At 33.3% G+C, this 23405-nt stretch overlaps 1 protein-coding gene across 7 annotated transcripts in view; it reads left to right on the top strand.

Moving 5' to 3' along the window:
• Nucleotides 1-23405, top strand: part of LOC128211188 (regulator of G-protein signaling loco-like) — a 62112-nt gene that overhangs the window by 13492 nt on the left and 25215 nt on the right. For all 7 annotated transcript variants that reach the window (XM_052915654.1, XM_052915657.1, XM_052915656.1 and 4 more), the window contains 2 exons: nt 545-623; nt 20079-20234. In XM_052915654.1, coding sequence (XP_052771614.1) covers nt 545-623; nt 20079-20234 — 235 coding nt within the window. The remainder of the gene's footprint in view (nt 1-544; nt 624-20078; nt 20235-23405) is intronic.

The raw sequence follows: 23405 nt of genomic DNA on the forward strand, positions 1-23405 counted from the left end.
ACATTGTTTGTAAGCAGTGGCTTGACTTACTCAGTAAATATGCTCTTAGGGCCGTATTAAAAACAAAATCTTAGATTAAACTTAGATAAAAGTGAAATCTGGCTGTTTTGATTGGACTTAAGATATACTGGCCAGTCAAAATACTTGATTCTTAGGTTTAGATCAAGATGATTTACATTGAATTTGGCCCCTGGGGGCCATTTTATCAAGAATTCTAGAAGTGATTTTGTACTTGGGTGAGATTTTCAGCTGTGAAGTACTTCTATCTAAAATCTCTAGGTATGAAATGCTGTTCCTTTCTTTTTACTTTTGAAGAAGCAAAAATATAAGGAAATATATTTCAAGCTATTGTCATAGCCTTGATTTCAGCGAAGAAGGCATTGGCAGCAACAGTGTCATGTAAAACCATTGCCTTGACCATATGAACTCAAAAAAAGTTCAAAATATTCAAATGAAACTTGGTGCACTTCTTGAAAGGTAGCATTTTTAGTGAACAAGGATTTGCTTCCCACACTTACTTTAACCATCTGTTTTTGTCTTGTAGATTTCAGAAGGAACACACTCTGGGACTGACTACCGACAGTATAGAACTCCTCAAGGGGGAGCACTCCATATACAAACAGGTAATTGTTATATCCCTTAGTTCCTTTTTTCATATATACTAAAACTTTAAAATTCAAAATACATGGTCAACACTTCCTTCCATGTCAAGGGGGATCACTCTATCTAAACCAGGTAGATCTTTATTTCTGGTTATGCTAGTAAGATCAATTAGTGATACACTTCCATTAAGATTTATGCTTTTGAATAGCATGTGTTTACTTGTGGAATTTTAAGAGAATGGACATATTCCTGAATTTCTTGAATTCCTTACATATTTAAACAATATTATCATTCTGAGAAATTAGTTTCCCATTTTCTTTATCGATACCTAATCTAGTTTCACAGTTACCTCCCTTAACTAAATATTTGCATTTGTAAAGTAAACATTCCTAATTTAGTCAATACTTGAATCGTTAGGCAAAATCATTATTTGCAGCTTCACTTAAATAAGAGATTAACCAAATCCTAATTCATGAAGTTTGATAATTAATTCATTTCAATCTCATCAATTCATTGTACATTTATGAATAAAAGTACATTCTTAAAACAATACATATAAGTGCATTGCCACTATATTAAGAGTTATAGGAGACTATCAATTTTATAATATCAATACATTCTTTTTACAGATAAGAGCAAAATACCCGTGCTATTCCAATTTAAAAAAAATGCTTTAATGCTGCACTCTCACAGATTGAATGTTTTGACAACTTTTTTTATTTGTGAGAGTGCAGCTTTAAGACAATGTTTTTATTTTTTAATTACTGATAGTGAAAATTTGTACACAAAAAAGAAATGGGGGTTAGATAATGAATCCACATATGATCGGATTATTTGTGGTCGGATTAGCAGAGCCATTTTACATATGATTTTGAGCGTTACATATGATTATTAAAAGAGAGCTATTATCTACATAAATTCTAAAATCATGAGTGATCAGGAAATGTAGTCAAAAACATTTGACTTGTTGAGATATCATAACACGTTATTTTTATACATTGGTCAATGTTATTTCGTATCTGACACATGAATTTTATGTGGTCATTACCAAAATCACCAATTATTCTAATGAGAATACTATTATGATCCCCCCACATAAAGTTCATACTATTAAGGGAAAACCATCATTATGTAGGCTGTTCATTTGATTACATCCAAGTAAATTGAAATATGTGATTGATTTCCCCAATTCTGTGTGTCAGGTTAGACACTAGTTATTGTCCGATAGTCGTTAATGTCAATTATAACCTGTAATGATATGATTGTTTGTACTTATGGCTATTTTAGGCCAGAGGAACAGAATTATTAGATTTTCATCTGTAATCAATTTCTGGTCTGTATTTTGAAGAGAACATGTTGAGGTACAATACAATTGTGATAACTCGAATATTCGTTAATTCGAGAACAGTGAATTGGTGGAGGTTGTGGCTAAGCGCAGACCTCTATATTTCTTTGACTTTCAAATTAAATATACTGATAATAACCGGTTGAGGTAGCTTTAAAATGGTGTTGTGAAAGACTTAAACTTATGCAATAACTAAAAAGTCATCAAAGATATTCAAATGAAACTTGGTACACATGTTGTTAGTGGCAATTTGATCATGTATATCACATGTATTCGAGCATGTTTAGCAGCCCATAATTTCACTTCAATAATTGTTGAATTATGCACCTTTTTTTGACAAATAAAATAACATAAACTTTTTACTTTTGGTATAGCTTAAGTTCGATATTTAGGATATTCACATAAAACTTGTGTTGCAAGCGACACTGTTAGCATGTTTGTTGCAAGATCCATAACTCTGGCTTAAATAACTGTTTAGTTATGTCCCCTTGTTAACTCTTATTTAACAGAAAGAATGGGCGGATTTAATTTTGAGATAAGTTAAATTGGCATTTTTTCACCAATTTTAGGTCTCTTCGCCAAGGTCAAAGTGTGTCAAATAAAAAATGCTGGGGCAGGGAGTTCAGATTTGGTTAAGTGGGAATTAGAATCTTAAAATATTATTTCAGTGGCCTCGTCTACATGCATCAGTTTGACCAGAGCTTGATAGGATACTTGTTAATATTGCCTATGAAGTATTATATTTTTGTGGTTCGTATAAGATTGTGCTACATGTATAACGCTTGGAACTATCAGTCATTCATACTTTTCCTTGTCATGAAGCCGGTATGTAATTTTTTCACAGACATATAGAAACTTAAATTGCATAAAAAAATATTTTTTTATTTATTGACATTTTATGTTTCAAATGTTGTAACATTAAAAACTGCAAGCTCATTACTCTGTTTAGCAATGTGATTTATGGAATCCTACCCACAAATAAGCTAGGTCTCTGACTATTTTCGTTAAATTTTGTTGTTCGGTGATGCCATAAAATTTTGTATCATCTGGAAAGGAATATTGCTTTTTTATTTCTAATATGTATTATAAATGACCAAATGCCCCCCCCCCCCCCCCCAATTTAAAAAAAAAACCCCACAACAACAGACTTTTAATTTTAAAAAAAAACTTTAAAATTTTATACAAAAGGTTACTTAAATGCCATTTCCAATAATGGCAATAACATTCTTTTATAAAGTCTAATAAAAAACTACCATACTTATTTTTAAAAAGGATTTAACCCTAACCAACCAGTTACTATTGTTTTGACCTGACCTGAAAATGTGTCAATTAATGCTCAAAATGTTTTCATTTCAGCAGATTAGTAAAAATAAGTGAGAAATTTAGTTTTATTCATTCAATCTTTTTTGTGTCAATTATTTGGGTGTAGATAATGGTGAAACACTTGTTGGCTTCTTTTGTTTTGTCTATTTTTTGAAGCCCTTTTATCTCAACTTTTAAGTAAAACTAAGTCTGAATTTTATCTTAATGCATCTTGTACTTTATGTTTCACTTATTTATACAACTTCATTTTCAAATCAAAGCCGTAAGGGAAACAGTGATTTTTGAGTTCCTGTATTTTTTTGTTCTAAATGGACTAAACAGCTCAGAAATCTATGTTGATTATAGGGATTAAATCTAGCTTTTATTGCGCATTTCCTGTACAAAATAACTGAAACCGGAGACATTCATAATATCAGTAGACTGCATAATTTCCTTAACATTTTCACTGAATTTAAATAAATTTTATCTTTTCAATTGAATGTGATGTATGTGTTATTCGAATGGTTTAAGGCCAATTTATGTCAAATTTTAACTTTTCGTCATATATCTATTTGTCAAGCAAGCTTTGATAACATCAGGAGTTTAAGCCTGCATTAGATTGTCAAGCTTATTTAGTTTTCTTAAGAGTGGTTGGGTTGGCTACGTCGGTTGTGTGTATTCATTGAGTCATCTCTCATGATAATAGTCTTGTTTTTGGTGTAGATGGTTGACTTTTATAGAGGGAAGTTTAAAATTATATTAGAAAATTGTTTTTAAGTGATATCTATGGTAACTTGAATTAGTAAGTCTGGATTATTGTGAAACAGTAATTATTACGCAGTTTATTGTCATAACTTAGAAGAAGGAAAATATTTATTCTAACAATAGATGGTTTTATGATTAATGCTGTCTTATTCAGCTTATATGAACAGTAGCTGCAAAAAAGGTTGTTTCGGTTATATATCTTGGTTGAACAAAATATGAGAAGCCGCTGCAAAAAAGTTATTTAGGCAAAGTGTGTTACTAGTGTAACTGGGTTGATTGAAATATGAGAGTAGCCACCAGAAACTGTGCATAAACATATAATATAGTGGAGGTATCACTGTGAAAACGGACATATAGTGATAAAAATATCTCAGTAAAACTGGGATAAGATAAGCGCCTTTCAGAATGATGAGGTATCAGGTGACGGTAAGTGCAGTCATCGTTTTCTTACTTCTCCTGACCTGTAAGTTGATTGTTGAAAGAAAAGACATTTTATGTTAAGAAAGTTGAGTTAAGGGCAAGGGGGTTGAATATTCTCTCAGTATTTGTTGTTGTTTTTTGAATTTCAAAAATTATACTTTTTTCACATAAACGACCTCAAAATTCACAATCCCATGGATTTTTCTTCTTTTTATGCCCCCTTTTGAAAAAAGTGGGGTATATTGTTTTGCACATGTCGGTCGGTCGGTCTGTCTGTCGGTCGGTCGGAATACCAAATGGTTTCCGATCAATAACTTGAGAACGCTTTGACCGAGGGACCTCATACTTGGTATGTGTATTGGTCATCACCAGCAGATGAACCCTATTGATTTTGAGGTCAGTGGGTCAAAGGTCAAGGTCAGTGTGACCTTTACATGAAAAACGGTTTCCGATCAATAACTTGAGAACGCTTTGACCCAGGAACCTCATACTTGGTAGGTGTATTGGTCATGACCAGCAGATGAACCCTATTGATTTTGAGGTCAGTGGGTCAAAGGTCAAGGTCAGTGTGACCTTAACATGAAAAACGGTTTCCGATCAATAACTTGAGAACGCTTTGACCCAGGGACCTCATACTAGGTAGGCTTATTGGTCATGACCAGCAGATGAACCCTATTGATTTTGAGGTCAGTGGGTCAAAGGTCAAGGTCAGTGTGACTGTAAGCTGAAAAAAGGTTTTCTGATTGTCCATATTTTATTTAAGTGTCCAAATCCTACTAACAATTTGGCTCCCAAGGGGGCATAAATGTTTCACTAACATCTCTTGTTTAAACGCTACAATTAGTACAGGCTCTTAGAATGCTTCAAACCATGCTTAATTCCTTGATTCGAACCAGAGAGCTTCAGGGAGTTTTGCCACCTGTGAGCCCTGGGTAAATCACCATTTTAGGCATTTTGTCCTTATTATCGCAATTCTGCAGCCCGTCTGCCGCATGAGAAAGTTACACTGGCACGAAATAAGATAACCAGCCTACCAGTTCTGCACTGGTAAATATCTTTCGGGATTGCTCAAATTTGGAATTTATGTAGCACAGCTTCAGGGCTTTTTCTATAGTACCCACGGGCAAAGCATAATATGAGATATTTTTCCCAATCTCCAGAAAAAAATCCCAATCAAAAAAAAAAAGAGAGAAAGTCTTTTTACATGTGTTCATTTTCAACATCCTAATATATTATGTGACGTTAAGTTTTTTTGATAATTGAACTCGGAAATCACTGATTTTCATCACATTCCGATATCTGTATGAAATATAATCTGTCATGATCAATTTATTGCAATAGATATTTACACAAAAGGATTGATATTTCTGCCATTTTGGGTCTTTTAAAGGGAAATAAACTAATATAAAATCATTTCCTAATTCACAGGAGACTAGACAGCTTTTTCTTTTAACTGTAAAATTTCCCAATTTCGGCATTTTAACGATGCAAAATTTCCCAAAATGTCTAGGGTCTTTTTCCCGAATTGGGCAGAAAAAGCCCTGCGTCTTATTAAAAAGTTATGTAATAGACTATAGTGTAAAAATTGAGTGGTGTTCAGCAATTCAAAGGTCTAATTGTGATTATGTAAGATGTATAGGGAACAGTAAAAGTAATTTGAGCTCCCATTGAACGATAAATAACTCGGTGCTGCTGATGTCAGTGAAAAGAGAGATCTATATTGAAAAAAAATGTTGTTTGAAAACTGAGAATTGAAAAATTGGCACCACATTTGTGGTTTTGTCGCATTTTATGTCAACAGGAACCAAGGCTATGACCATTTTATCTGATGTCAATCTGGCTTCCCATTAAGCAAGACTTTTTTTAAGCAACATGACTCATATTTCATGAGGATATTTAAACAGGGAGTCTCCATACATTGTAACTTCAATGCATAAAAATGCCTAGCAAATTGTATGAAAGGTTAAAGAAAAAGTCACAGTGGTTATCTAATTTATTTGTTGTTTTAACGAAAAAGACATTTTTGGTGTTATTTGATGCACCAGACAATTTTGGGTTTAGTAATTTTCATTTACACAGGAAAACTCGAAAATAAACTTAGCAATATCCTGCTGTCGAAAGTTTCTTATGGGATCATTGAATAACTAGGCCCTTTTTCGACGGATAAAATCATAATTTGTTTTGCGAAACACTTTGCTGGAGACATAAGAGCAAACACTAAACAATTATAAGGTTTTGTTGTCTGCCTGTGTTTGCTTTTAAATATTCTTACAAACACTTCAAACTCAACTAGGGCCGACCACACGTAAAATTTTATCTCATGGAATAAAAATAGATTAAAACATAAACCCAAACATCAGTGAAATGTTTGCAATGATTGTATGATTATGATCAGGTATATAATGAATAAGAGACATATATATTAATTTACACTGTTATAAAAAAAATAATGTTACAGTGTATTAAAAAGAGATTGGCCCATTTTTTCTGTTGGTTCAATTCTGGTTATCTCCCTTGTATTGTTATTAGGTTATAAGGTTTTATTATTTTGACAACAAACTTGCATTGTAATAATATTTATAGTTCTAAAGTGACTATTCAACAGCTATTTTGAAAGGAATTTGGCTTGAACAGCTATTTGGAAAGGAATTTGTCTTGAAATCATCCTTTGTTGACAATTCTGTTAGTTCAATTCTTGTTACCTCCCTTGTATTGTTGCCCATCATATGAATGTTTATTAAATCATGGTTATTATTTTTTAGACAACAAACTAACATCGTTATATTGCAGTGCTCCAGCTAGGCCTTAATAGCAAGGGTGTCACCCTGCTGCCCTTTTCCGGCACACTGCTGCCTTTTCAAAATGCCCCGCTGTGCCCTTTATTGTTTGACTGAGCCGCCTTCGATGGTTATGAACTATATTTGATATTTATTGGACATATTGTCAAGTCAATGTTCAGAAATAAGTATTAAAGTAATAAATATACTTAACTTTGACACTTAACTAAGGATGACAGCTAAGCTTTTCATAACAAACTATTAGTATTAAAAGTAGTTACAACACATACGCAATAAGAATTGAACATTAGCCCTAAATGCAAGTACCCAATTATGGCTCGTTCAATGCCAATTAAAAGTGCCCTTTCTGACCTAGCACTCTTGCCTTTTTTAAATCCTGGCTGGAGCACTGTAATACTATTAAAAGTTCCAAAGTGATTGTGTTACAGATAATTTGATTTGAATTTGTTTTGAAATCATCGCTGCATTAGTTCAATTTTGGTTATCTCCCCTGAATTGTAACCATTTGAAGGATTGTATTATTTTGATAACAAAACTTACATGGTGATAATATTATTCGTTCCAAAGTGACTGTTCAACAACTTTTTTGAATGGAATTTGTTTTGAAATTGTCGTTGAAAATGATAGTAAATACTTTGTCATTTTGTTTGTTTTAAAATTATCTATTAAACCATTCAATATCGATTGACATTCACTAAGGATAATCCGGTTAAGCTAGCTTTGCCGAAAATGCATTCATTTGGCTGACTTTTGGTAAATCAGGATTTACTTGTTTATGCAAACACAGATCTATTTTCCTTAGGTCTTCTGAACAAGTTCCAAAATGTTAATGCATACCTGATTGACTTAAAAAGTTAAGAAGTAATTTATGGTACCTCAATTTCAGTATAACTTCCTAGTTCCTAGTAATTTGCATATAATATGTTCTTTTTGTTAACTTTTGTTATCTTGCTGATAAGACATTGTTAAAATAGCTATATAAAGAACTAAGAGAAAACCATATAAAGAACTTTTTTAACAATTTATAGCCTTGTTTGAATGAATCAGGTTGACCTTTTCATAAAATAAACCATTACCAGTACTTAATTTAAATGGAAAATGGAGACGTATCTGAAATGAAACTTCTATAATAAACTTAACAAGAGTATATATTAATTTTGAAAAAAAAAATATTCCAGATAATTGCCTTATAAGAAAAAGTATTTGACCATAAATGTCATAAATCTACTGCATTTTCCCCATTGACCCCCCCCCCCCCCCGCCAAGCCCTAGCTACCACAGTTAAGAAACTTCAGCGGATTTCTACACAGCTTTTGTCTCCTTGACCAAAAATGTATAAAAAGATAACTCATTATAACTCTTCTCAACTAGTGCATTATATGTTTAATGCCTCCTGGACCCCCCCCCCCACACTCACACACACACACTCGCAAAATGTTCGGGGATTCTTACCCATTTACACCCATTCATGAGACCACTTCTGTTGAAACACATTGAATTATGTTTCTTGCGATCTTTTCCATCTCATTTGTCTTCTGTTATGTATTAAGTTAATAAAAACATGAAACAGGAGCCTTTTTACCTAACAACTTATTCTGTTGATTAATGTTATTTTGATTGTCTTAGCAATGATACTAACATTTAATATATAAATAAACAGGTATTCTATTTGCCCGATATCTAATTGGGCAATGAAATTGGAAAATGAATAATATCAATTATTTACTTTATTAGCGAAATGTTTAAGGGGGTATATAGTGAAGGCATGCAAATATTTTTATTGCGATAATAACCCTCGCTATTTGATTAAGCGCCTTTCAAGATTCAAGGTATAGATATCACAAGATTGGATTGTCATCTTATGCCAATGAATAGAGAAGTGTTTTAGAATCGTTTTTTACGCTGAACTATAATAGTCTGGAATATAATTTATTTATATTATCCATGTTCATTGAAAAAGTTGAACATACTTTTCAAAATAATGTGAAGGCAGTACAAAGAAATTATCTCATATTAATTGTCAATAAAAAAACTGCCAGTGTTTGTTTCAAATTTCGCAGACAAGTAATTACAGTTGGAAGTGATTTTGTAGTTAAGATAAAAATATTCTAGCTAGGATAAAGCCTTCGAAAGGTCAGCGAAGATCTATCTCACTGGATCCCCACTGACGGAGAGAAAAGAACGTGTCAACAAAAGTTGGATCTTCTATTCAATCCTAATGGTCCTGTGGACTTAGTTTTGACATCAGCCAACACCAATACCTGACAAACTTTTCGTGAATCTCTGCAAGGTGTTAGACAGGATGGGCAATTACTGCTATTGGCTAAATTTATCCCAGTTTTAGTATGGGATTGATGATTTCGGAAGGACCTGTAATTTCAGTAAGAATTTTGACAATGTGAAAGGTCTTATCAACCATCTTTTGTGATACTTTTTGTTGGAGAGGGATTATGAATGGGAGATGCAAAGCTTCCTTCATTCTTTTGTGATTTTATCCTGTCTTGAAGATCCATGGTATCATTCACAATAAGGACTTGAATTTAATACTTGTATCATAATGGATGTTATATGACGAACAGTTTTATGTGAAATCTTGTTTTTTTGGTTTGAGTTGATGGTTATAAAGCATTTGATATATATTATTGTGTGATGTTATTACGCGTGTTATTTTAAATGCACCAATTGACAAGCTTGTATGAAACATTTGCATGGAGGAAGTTATTGAAGGGAAAGTCATAAAATATTTCGTATTTATGTAAATTCAAAGTCAAGACAGTGTTCAGTGTTCATTCATGCACATTCAGACATTGCAAAAAGTTTGAACTTCTTATGAAACATGCATAACAACCCGTTAAAACGAAAGGCAGCACCGAAACCTCCCATGACCTCTGTGGTAAGTAAGAACTTGTTTAACATATGTTGGGGAGGATGATTATGGATGGGATTTAGTTTTTTTAGGGCCTAGTATAGCAAAAGCATCATATGATCCCATTTTCATTTCAGTTGGGGCACTTAAACTGACTGATTTTTTTAATATTATGATATTTTGTCATACATGCATTCATTCAGATAAGATAGTTCCCTTCGATCACTCTACAGCCAATCAGCACTCAGAGTAACATGTACACTATTTTGTTTGTTTTAAGCGAGATGACTTAATGAATTCATTCAAAGGGCTGTGTTGTGATGTCTTTTTCTTGCAAGAGAACATGTGTTGGGCTAGATGACTTAATGGATTCAGTTCATGGGCGTGAGGTGATGGCATCTTTTTGCAAGAGAACATTTGTTAGGTTAGATGGATTCACCTAGGCTAGGTGGATTACTGTAGGTCTTGGTGATGTAATGTAATATTAGGCAGTAGCTAGTGACTATATAGTGGGCTTGTTCTTAGGGCTGTAATTTAAGGTTATGTGACATAGTGGATTCAGTTCTTAGGGACATGACACTGTGATGTCCTTGTCCTTTCTTGTGAGACCATAAGTCTGGCGGACCTAGTGGATTCCGTTTTTAGGGACGTGATGTGATGTCTCCTTATTGCAAGAGAACACATCATATCAGATTTGATTAAATATTACTGATTTATTGGCATTCCTAAGGCAAAGAATGAAAGAAGTCTATCATCTGAATTGAGTTGAGGAGTAGAGCAAAAGTGTTCTATTTGACTCTTTATTCAATCTCACATAGAACCATATTGCTTTCACACCTTGGTATGTATTTAGATGTTTGGCTAAAAGAAGAAAATTTAACCACACATGAATCTGTTTTGAATAAGTTTGACAAAATAAGCATCCATTAAATTTGATCAAATGTGTGGGGGTACAAACCAAAGTCAGCCTATTGATGGCATTGAAACGCTTTGAGAGACATTACTTCATAGCCAAAATGATCACCGTGACATTTATCAACAATTAATAGTGTGTGTTCAAACAGCAATTTTCATCTCAAATAACATTATCCTTTGGAAGAACCTTTGAGCTCTTTGATATCATTATGTTTTGAAAATAACTTGACAAAAATCACAATTCAACATTTAGGATCCTTTATAGGTAAAGTTGGCATCTCAGATATTTGGGCGAATTTTGATAGACAGGTGCATTAATTTTAATACAGTGAGTGTTGTATGATTTTTATCAGTTCAATCACTCTTTGAGTTTATGAGGTAACGTTACTTGGCCTCTGGACAATTAATAGGAAGCCGAATTAAAAAAAAAAATGCATTTGTCCATGGAAGAAAGCAACATTGTATTAAGTTGGATTGGTAATCTCATTCTATCATTTCACTTGGTCCTCCTTTGCTTTGTCAAGCAGACAAAAAAAGTTCTTTTTTTCCCACTAACATCTCCAAAAAATAGGGAAAGTAAGGGGCATAACTTTTTTTCTTCTATTTTTTTTTTTTTTGGAAAACCAAAATTCTGTACCAAATAGCACCTATATCACAGGGTTAACACTATTGTAGAAAAAATGAATATAAAAAGGTCTCATTTTGACATAATTATTCATTTAAAATTAAGACATTTTTTATGAAATCTCGAATAAAAATCTCTACAACGGTACAGCAAAAAGTAAGTGAAGGATTGGGAGGAAAAATTGTTGGTTGAGGTTATTTTTATTTTTTACGCCTCATTTATAATTTACCTTACGTTCCAAATGTCTTTAATTGTAAGAATATGTTCACAGCAGGATGAAACCACATTATGGCAACATGTCTGTACAGTTGAAAAACTGCAAATCTTTGTGATTAAGCGTTGTTCTATGAGAAAAATAGATCAAATCTGTGTAAAAAAATAGTGCACAAAAATTATTTTAGAGAAATTAGGTGTGCAAGTCATGGTAAATAAATAACTTATATAATGTTAACATACCTCAGTAATTTTAATAGTCCAAACATTTCAAATTTCGTGTTCATGGTACAAAAAGTACCTAATTTTTTTATGTAGGTGTTTTCCCTTACTATTTATTCAAATTATATCCATTCCACTTATGCCAATAAAAAAATAAATTCCCCTTTTTCACAGCATCCGCCGAAACGGAGTTTGTTTGGTGTCAAAATATCACATGACTACACAATGCTGAGCAAATGAGTCGATCAAAAGGGGGTAGAGTCAGTCAGGTGAAATTAGTATTATCGCAAAAAAATGTGTTATAAAAATTATTTGGCGATCAAAATTTAAAATTCGAGCAGCTACCACAGCTTGCGGTTTTGCTTTGCTGCTCCATATCTTTGTAAATCGGCAAAATTAAACTCTAGCAAATACAAAAAGCACCATCAATTTAAAAACAAATGGCCGATTTATTAACTCATTTTACAACACCTGTTTTGTTCACATGTTTGTCATTAAAATTCATAAAAACGTACTCTTGCTGTACATTGAATATTAAGTAAGGCGAAAATTAAATACAGACATTGTCTAGCCTGGAAGCATATTTATTTGTTTTACTAGTACTCAAATGCTTTCAAATAAATTATTCAAATGAGGGCAGACATTCCATTATAATCATTGTAAGATCTATTGAAATTTTCAGAATAATATGTTTTCTCTCTAGGGGTTTTCAGTTTTTCAATGTAGACTTTAAACTGAAAGAAATAATTGTTGCGAAGATGGCAGTTTGTCAGTCGAGCCATTGTTTATCTGGGTGTGAAAATTATATGTTATTAAAACTGTGTTTTGTGTACAGATAATGTGCTTATTATACTGCGATCTTTGCCTCAGATGTTTGTTGTTCGATGTTTAAAAATCAACTTTCATAGTAGCGACATGACTTAATGACTGAGAATAAGGCATTTTTTCGCGTTGGATGTGGAGTAAAAATTATAAATGAACTTTAATGTCGTAATTTAATATGCTGGTTTTCCCAGTTAGCTAAGTATCACAAGTGTACTGTAACTGTCACGTTAAGAAACCTCTATATTGTCAGAATACAAGGAAAAGAAAATTTCATGAAAATAATTTAATTGTGTGGTTTACAGACAAATGTGTCTTTTGTTTCATTTTTTTTCTCAAGGAAAAGAATATGCTTATGATAGTGAAAATTGTCAATATTTTGTGTACATGATCACCATCGGACACTTCTGTTGGTTCAGCAGTTAAAGAAACAGACTTTGATTTTGACACAGTATGCTTAAGCTCGAAACTTGTGATTATTATAAAAAAAGGAATTCTAGAAAGTTTAATATTAGCTTAATTTTTTTACTTGAGTATTTACCTGATTACAACACACCAGAAGAAATAAACTGTCTAAGTTAGGATGATTTACAAGTATGGTGTCAAAAAATTCAGGATATTGTTTGAAATAATTTATGGCTTACTGTTAAAAATATGAAAATGCTTTTTCGAAGACGGAATTCTTACTCGGTGTTTGAAGCAAACAAAGTAAGTACATTAATTATATTTATTGTGTGTGTTCAGAGGAGGTAGGAGTTGAAAGCAATATTATATGTTCTTCGTTTAAAGCGAACAGATACATTTCTGTATCGTTGCGGCTCTCACTCACAACACAATACAGGTGTGTGCAAAAAAACAAACAAACAAACAAAAGTGTTTTCTTTATTCTATGTTACCATGAACTTTTTCATTTTTACCCCTAGATTACTTTATAATGGACTTACAATTTTTCTTGAGAATCACCTTATAATTGCTATTTTGAGTAGTTTGGTGTATCCTAACCTAGTATGGTAGGGGTGATTTAGTGTTGTGTAACCAGATATGATAGTGGTGGTTTAGTGTTGTGTAACCTGATATGGTAAGGATGATTTAGTGTTGTGTATCCCAAAATGGCAGTTATAGTTTAGTGTTGTGTAATCTGATATAATAGTTATGGTATAGTGTTGTGTAACCTGATATGATAGTTCTGCAATGCGTTCAGTAAAGACGGTTGCCGGGAACGTTTGTGTTTTGGTTCCCTGCTTGCAGTTTATGCGCTGCGTTGCAACAGGGATACAAAACAAAACGTTTGTGAGCGTATTGTAAACGCTCGCCTTACTGAACACATCGCTGGTTTAATGTTGTATAACTAGATATGATAGGGATGGTTAAGTGCTGACTGTAACCTGATATGGTAGGGATGAATTAGTGTTGAGTAACCTGATATGGTAGTTATGGGTAAGTGTTGTGTAACCCGATATGGTAGTTATTGTCAAGTGTGGTGTAACCTGATATGGTAGTTATGGTTTAGTGTTGTGTAACCTGGATATGGTACTAGTTAAGGTTTAATGTTGTGTAGCCTGGTATGGTAGTTATGGTTTAGTGTTGTGTAACCTGGATGTGGTAGTTATAGTTTAGTGTTGTGTAACCTGATATCGTCATAATGGTTTAGTGTTGTGTAACCTGGATATGCTAGTAATGGTTTAGTGTTGTGTAACCTGATATGGTAGTTATAGATATATATAGTTTAGTGTTTTGTAACCTGGTTATGGTAGTTATCGTTTATCGTTGTGTTACCTGGATATGGTTGGGATGAACTAGTGCAGTGTAACCTAAGTAACTTATTCATATAAAGGTGGAGAACATCTAAAGGGTAGTAATAATTTTTTCCTTGAACTTTAAAATGTGTTTCATATTTTTGCTTCTTTTTTCATAGAAAATCTCATATTCTTGCGGCTAGAGACGTCAGATTCATAATTTTGCTTGTCCATTTTTAGAAGAAGAGAAAATTGATGTATTGTGGGAGCCTGTTGCATGATGTCAAAGGCAGTGATGACTGCTTGGTGGAGAAACTTTTACCAAGAACATGACTCAAAAGCCATTCAAAGGAAACTCCAATTTTAAGGAAACTTTAATGATTCGGATTCCCAAAGTTGCTATTTATATTAACCTCAGTTAATGAGAAATGTACCAATCACAAATTATTTGACTTCAACACATTTTTATCTTCTGTATGATGCTTTAATCTTAATTTTGAATTGCACTTTTGAATACACAATTAGAAGTGATGTGATAACTTCACCCTGTTGAGTACCAAATATCCCTTCAATTTTTAACTGTTAATTTGAGCCTCAATGGAGATATGCTGTTATTCTGTAACATTTTTAATACACTAAATACACTTAACATAAATTAGTTAATACATGTAACATTGAATTGTTAATATATGTTACATTGAAATGGTGTTTGAGTTTAATTAAATGAATAAGTCAGTAGGACTAAGCATTAAAGAGCTTGTTTACCCATGTCAATGAATTTATTGATGAAGTTTCGTGGAGAGTATTTATACTGCTAGTCAAATACAGATTCTAATAGAATTACCTATGTTGGAGAATTAAGAGTGATTTAATGTTCTCAAACATTTAAAAGTGGTTTTATATCGGCAGGAAAAGGATTTTATTGTGCCTAATAACCCTAAAATTTATTCAAGTTTAGATCTAGTTGAGGATATTCATCTTGTACCGTAAATTATAAATGCTCAGTATGAAAATATTTTGACATATATTTCACGTGAATCGACCTTATTTGATGTATATCAGGTTCATTTATTATGTGAAATTGACCTTATTTGTTGGGTTATCATTATCGTAATGTTTTGATCAGCTTGGACAAATTGTGACATATTGCTATTTAGCTGAATGAAGGGCTGGAGGGTTTCGTGTGAAATATGATATGACAGGTAGCAAGGATGGGAGATTGACTTCTGTAAAACGTTGGGTGTAAATAATTACACAATAAACCTGGATGATAAAAACGTGCTTAAATTAATGATGAAACTTGGTATTTGGCAAAGTTTCATGTGAAAACATGTTAGACTTTTGATGGTTTTGTTGCATTTTAGCGAGGTGCAATCCGAGAAAGGGAAGTTATATATTGAAGGATTTAGCTGTTAATTTGTGCCATTTGACTTTTACAGTTTGTGGAGACTTGAATCAGTTTTGTGGTGTGTTTTCCTTCAACGTACCGGAGATTATAATTATTGCGTCAAAGGGATCTAGCAGTTTTGTTCTCAGGATCTAGCAGTTTTGCACTTCTATTTTTCAGTTTCATTTTGACATTTACATTGTCAGAGTTGCAGTGTTATTTGAATGGAGTAAGCGGAAATGGAAATTTAAGTTTTGACGCACTGGTTTTATTTTTTTTGTTCTGTGTAGATATATCTAGGCAACAAAAAGAAAACGCAGGAAAATTAGCCCTGGAAATGTTCAATTTTGTTCAGCAATTTTCAGTTAATGTGAGATATGTCTCTTTCAAAACTAAAAGGGTTGTCATGGATACGGTTATCTTCGACAGTGAATAAACTGGCTAACGATAAAAGAGTTAGTCCTGCAGGAGATCTCAGTTTGTCCCACTCCATCGCTGATATTGAAAAGCTATTTCAAGGTGTCTACAAGGAGCAGAGTGAATGGCATCTTGAGGTCTGACTTATTTGGATTATTATATTAACTTATTATTAGCTCGACTTTCGTTGTTGTTGTTTTTATGCCCCCATCCAAAATTGGGGGGGGGGGGGGGGTATCAAATTGCTTTTTGTCTGCCTGTGCGTCTTTCAGTCTGTAAGTATTATGCCCACTAATGTGTTGCTCGAAACTCCAAAACTATTTCACTTACAGTCAAGAAATCCATTTCTAGTAAAGGTATTTTCATAGTTTTTTTGTTGTCTTGAGTTATCATCATTGTTTTTCACAACCTTTTTTTTAATTGATTAAAATAAATTTAATGTTTGCTTTTGGTTACTACTTTATTTGTTCTAAAAAGCCAGTTTTGCTTTTATGGCATTTTGTTTTACCCCCCCCCCCCCAATAATTCCCACTGGCCCCAAAACCCATTTTTGATTTTTTTTTAGCCCTTTAGCTGCCTGGGGTCATCCACTTCCTTGAACTGTCATTGAGCAGTCAAAGTAGGCTGCATGGATTAGATTTTGTTTATATTTTGAACATATCACAAACGAGCGCTGTGATATGTTCATAAATTTCAAAATATAAGCAATAACAAATTTTAAGTTTGACCTTATATTATCACGTATGCAATGCGCTCATTATTTATCCAGACCACAAACAGGAAAATTACTGAATTATTTTCTCCATTTCAAGACGTCTAGGCATTTTATGAAAAATAATTTTCATATTTAAAACACAATACAGCAATTTCATTGGCAAACAAAGAGGGCCAAACTGTAAAAAAAGTAAAACTGAAATATCATATTTTGTTGTTCATGCAAGCCGTAATTAATACACATATTAGGATGGCTCATTTTCACACGTCATATTTAAATGCATGTCCTTAATATGAAGTTCAAATATCTATAGTTATTTGCAAATAATTTGACACTTTTTTCTTGTGATCCAATATGCAGTATTTGAAATTAGCGTAATTAAGCTCACAAGTCCTGCACTTGTTAAAAACTTTCCAGGCTTGCTCAAATTCTTGATATTATATAGTAGCTGGCTTGTTGATAGTTTTTGTTGCCATTTTTAACACAAGTGTAAGAATTCAGGCTTATTCATTCTTAAGTCTAGTTTCGAAGACCGAAAATGGTTACTTAAGATTACATATTTAAACAGACACAGCATGGTAGAATTATACGTAATCTTTTAACTTAAGTTTCTGTACACAAAATATAAGTTTACATCATGTAGTCTAAAAATGCACAGCAGTAAGACTTTCCTTAGTTGCAAAGAAAAAACAAATCCGGACTTCCCTTTTTCAATCCTAATGACTAGAGTTGTCCCCCCTGGTCAATTATGAAGTGACCACAATGAGTTCACAGCAATTAAACATTGACCATGCATTCAATAACTGGTTGAAAAGTTGTTCTAGCAGTTATTGCATTTTAAATTGTATTGCCACAGAATTTGAAATTGATAAAATCATTTCTTATATAAGTGGTCCAATGATTTATTTGTTCACTTAAATTAAATGATTTGATAAACTTTTGGAAAATAACATAAGAAATCATAGTTTTAATTATGATACAAAATGTAATCATCGTATCTGTATGTTTCAATTGCATCCTGTCATTCGTTATTTGGTTTTGGAAAATTTTAAATAAACTCTTTTGAAAAAATATAATTGTTTGACTGTGTGAAAATGTCACATAAATTTGTCACAATTTCATGGTTATTATTTCTCATTTGTTCCATTAACGTGCGTTACAAGCCACAGCACATTTTAAGGCAAATTGAAGTTTTGACGCAATTCAAAAATATAATTATTTTCTCCTTTCGCCCCTTTTATCAAAGCCTCGTTTGTTGATAAATGTTTTAATATGGCAAAAGTTGTTTTATAAGGCAGTTTGAATTCAAATCTTCCGTCCAATTATCTGTGATCGTTATAGCTAAATACGGTACAATACACAGCAATAAAATACTTCACAAATAGAAAGGGTATGTTTGTATATGAGAATGTTATATTTACAGAACCTTTGAATATTTCAATTTTATTATCATGCGAGATTTGGATTTGATGACACTGTCCTGGCGGGATACTTAACGATACTTTGCGGTTAACTGAAAAAGTGAAAGGAAACCCTGATAATTCATAATCCCTACCTGAATTTTCAATCTTCCAATTCGTAAACTGGAAAATGTTATAACGATGATTTAATAGCTGTAGGTGTTAGGACATCTAGGTGGCCTTCGAATAAGATATTAAAATTGGGAATATTATAATTTGGGTGAAATATCTAAAAGAGGGTCATGGTTTTGTGAAAATCTTGTTTGAGAAAATTGGAACATTAAAAGTTCGGTGCAAAGATTCACCCATATTAAATAACTGAGGTGCACCATATATCTTGAAATAGATGATTTATGTGGATTAATTGAAGAAAACCTGTGATTAATGGCATGAAACTTGGATATATTTGTTATTTTTACGAAACTAATACTGACACATGTAATTACAATGGATGACTTTGATTGATTTTAAAATATGAGGCGATTGTCGCTGAAGTTTTTAACCAAAGAAGTCTATGAAATATTTAAGGTATGCTTTTATTTGTTTAAACTGAATCATTCACTATTGATATATATACATAGGTGAGAGGGGCTAGTGGTTAAGGTGTCCGCCTCTCAACCGAGAGGTAACTTAGGCTCGATTCATAGCAAGGGTACTTTCTCATGGCTGCTGAAAATGGATGCCAAGACTGGGTTGTTTTTACCTAGGCAATGGAATTGAGACTGATTCTATCAGTTTTTAACACATTCAAGCTAAATTAAATGAGTATAAACTATAAACGAAATCAATTCACAAACTTATATTATTAATGGACTAAATTCTATATCCATAAAAACATTAATAAATGATGAAAGGATGTCATGAAATAATTATATGAATACAATGAATTCTACAACATTTCTGCATTTCTTCAGACTGCTTTATCACTAAGTAAAAGATTCCCGTAATAGAGGGGAAGTACGTTTGATTAATGGTCGATTATAATTTAATCCACTGCAATCTTCTTAATTTACCCCACGCAGACTCGGAGGTAAACAGTGACATTTTAAAATTCAAGAGTTTGGTATCTTTTGACCCCTCTTTTGGTAAATAATATACTGACTTTGAAAGGAAATTTATTGTTCCTGTTAGAGTTTTTCCCAGTATATTTAGCTATACTGTTTTACAAGAAGAAAAGTCCACATAATTCCATAGACTTGGTTTCATTGTCGGCTTTGTCGTTGGCGTTGTCATGCAAAAACATGGCCATAGTTCAATATCCTATCAAGGTATTAAAATAAAGTGGTTCAAAAACAAAATGCACATGAAATGCAAAGCCAAAAACTCTTGTGTAAAAAATGGTGAGTTGTCCCCCTTATTTGACTGGGGAAACCTTGGTTTTTGCCATTCGGTGCTCTTGCGAGATTTCCTCTCATAACCAAAGTCTGTTTATTTTTCCAATTAAGTATTTTAATCTTTCTATTCCAGCGTGACCAAGAGCGGAAAGGCGTGACACCCCTGGGCTCTCCGGAAGAAGGGTCGGGCGTAGTCAAGGAAAGATGGAGTGGTGTGTTTCAAAACGGGCTCTCCCCTGGGAAATACCGGTCCAAGAATCATAGAAACCCCCTCAGTCTCTCACACGAGGTAAAACCCCATTTCGCTGCAATTAGTTAGTTTCGTATTTACTGACGTGTATGAAAAGGAAAAAATACTTCCTGTATATGTTTGTATAGTTTATTGCTTCCAACAGGCCAATCAGAGCCAAGTATTTTGTATACTCTGTTTATTGGTGCATCTGACTAAATTGATCCAAACATTGGGCCGTGACAGCGAAAATTACTTCGCACTTAATTTTCTACTAACCAGAGATTCAACAATAAACTATAAGTTGGTTATAGTTCATCTATTAAAATTTAAACAAATTCATTCCTCTTATTGCAATGATTATCGCTCCCTTGAAAATGTGTGTTGAGTAATTGGCCTAACAAACTTTATGATTATGGCCTAATTAAGTTGCATTTTTAAAGTCAGATAAAGCCTTGTTCACGTCCCACAATTGGACAAAACACCCGTCAAAAAATACCCCTGCAATTCTGTTTAGGCATGTGCATTTATATGAACAATTTGTTTATATGGAGTGTAGGAAAAAACACCTTCTCTGACAACACCTACCGCTTATTTTTGTATAGGTGAACAAAAGCTTCTCATCAGTTTTACAAGGCAGAAGAAACACCTCCTAAGATATAAACAAGTTTTTTAAATGGGTGGATTAAACACCCCGAAACCAAACACCCCATGGGTGATGCAACATGTTTTGCTTTTATTAGTGAAAAGCAAACATGTACCAGTCCTGCTATTTTGGAATATTTGTCTTTTCAAATAAACATGTATTTTCATAAATTAGGCAATTTGTGAAAAAAAACACCCTCAGACCTCAGAAGCATCTGAAGACATTGTCCCTTCAGTTTAACAAGAGACAGAATTCCATAGTTGAGTTTTGTACACAATGTGACCGACCATGCATCAGACTGAACTAAACTAGACTAAACATGTGTTTGCCCCGTTTGATTCCCATGGGAGGGGGGTCTAAAGAGTCCCCAAACACGTTGCTGAAAGTGTTTAAGCCCTTCAGCTGCCATGACAATCCAGTCCTTGATAAATGTGTTTTTTCGCAAAGCTGAATGGAGCAATATGGAGTAAGAACTGCTCTCATCACAGACAATTGTGTTGTCACAAAACGATCAAATCTGATAACTTAAATCAGTTTTAATGAATTAATATTGTTATGAGTTAATTTTCTTGCAATCGAAAGGTGTCAAAAGCTCCCCTGTCAGTGCCTAGGTGAGTGTTGAAGGGTTGTAAATATGCCAGTGTTTTGTTCTGTATGTTTGTGTGACAGGCAGGAGATGTTCTCCCCCTCCCACGCTGTCACTAAGCAATCTGTATCAGGGGCCATCTAGACACAAAGTTGAAAACATTGCCAGCATCAAGTTTGGTGTGTCCAATTGACAGGCAGTCAGGACAGAGGCCTTTTCATTTGTTTTAGGGATCACAGTATCAGGGGCCATCTAAACACAACACTAGGTTCCATTAAAAAATGACCCTTAATTTACTATTTTTTGGGCTGACTATGGGTTGCAGTCCCCCTTTCTCATCGCCATGAGAGTCCAAATTTCCCATCCAGGATAAGCCTTTTTAAAAATTCATGGAATACAGTTATCCTTTAAATTTATGCAAGGGAATATAAATAGACATGATAGAATGTATTTTTAATAGTGCTGATTAACATTGACAAAACTTGTAACCCAGTGGTTGAAAATTTAATTAATATTTTGAAAATTTCCCATTCTTTTCCACTGTCAAAGGGCTAATGCAGTTCTAATGCCCTTTACTTTAGAGAAGTGGTCTGAGGGCCCGGTAAAAAAGGCAGTGTGATCAAATTTCCAGTTAACCATTCCTGGATCACAATCAGTATTAATCAGGGTTAAGCTCTGATTCGGGACTAAAACTGCTATCCTCTAATCCAGAGTCTGACTTATGCTTACCATATTTGAGGGTGTTCGCTTTGCTTTTTTTATGGGGGTATTTCTCACATCAGAGTGATAACCAGTCTTACCATATATTAAGTACAGTGCAGATAATATTGCCCACGATATTTCAACATACACATATCTAACTCATTGGACAGTAAGCGCCAGAGGTACAAAACAGTTGATATACTCCGACCCCACCCCCTTGTGATTGAAAAAAAAAACAGTTTGTGCTTCATGCTTGTCGGGTATACTAAATTTCAGGAAGTCAATTGAACATATTTTCAATGGAAATTTTATACTGCAACCTTCCTTAAGAAGTTTACTGCAATAGTTACACACTGGTGAACATGTTTTTAATTTACTTCAATTTTTCAAGGATAATTGTTGTGCTGTGAGATGCTCCAAACTATAAATCAAAAAATTGAACAACACCCAATATTAATGTGGATTGGTAGGCATACCGGGTAGGTACTTTCCATGGCCTTTAAAATAATTTATATATAATTAGGTTTCTTTCTTCGTCACTAGATAGCTCTGCCGAGCTTAATGTTACATGACTGGGCATCTTTACTCATTGTGATGTTAAATATAAGTTACCTTATGTATATTAAAGTCTTCCATCCATACTTAAAGCATATTTGGGAAATAAACTAACCTTTTAGAAATAACACCAGTTTTATAACTAAAGTCATGTGTTCTGTGACTAAAGCATACATATGATATCATATTTCTTGTTGGTAAAAATATTTCTGCCCAATTTTTTGTCTCACACCTTCAAAAAAGGATTGCTATCAATTATTAAAATAAATGACCAAAATGGACTTCAAAGGAAGAAAAAACTCTTTGAAGGTAGCATTTAATCTTACAGATGCTCTGCCCTCTTACAAGAGCACCTCCTAAATTGGGTGTGATATTCGGGGGATAAGGTGATTAGTTTAGCAGATAGCTGGGACCCTTTAATGATGATAAGAAATTAAGATTGTCAAATCTGTGTGATAATAGCTTATAATTAATGAGGTCAGTTATCACCCCAAATCTTATATTTTTTACTTTTTTATCTATCATCTAGGTGGCTATTTGGCTAGTTTTGTGGGGTTGGGTTTTTGAGGATGGGCGGGTTAATTAATTATTTGGGTAATGATGGTCACTGATTGGATCGTTACGTGATAAGTGAGGTGTATAATGATGGCCAGTGAATGGGTAATTAATATTTAATGTATACATATATAAAGAAGTCATTGTGAGTCAGTCATCAGTTGAAAAAAACTTAATACTTGTACAC

This window comes from Mya arenaria, chromosome 12 (assembly GCF_026914265.1).
Source record: "Mya arenaria isolate MELC-2E11 chromosome 12, ASM2691426v1".
Lineage (NCBI taxonomy): Eukaryota > Metazoa > Mollusca > Bivalvia > Myida > Myidae > Mya > Mya arenaria.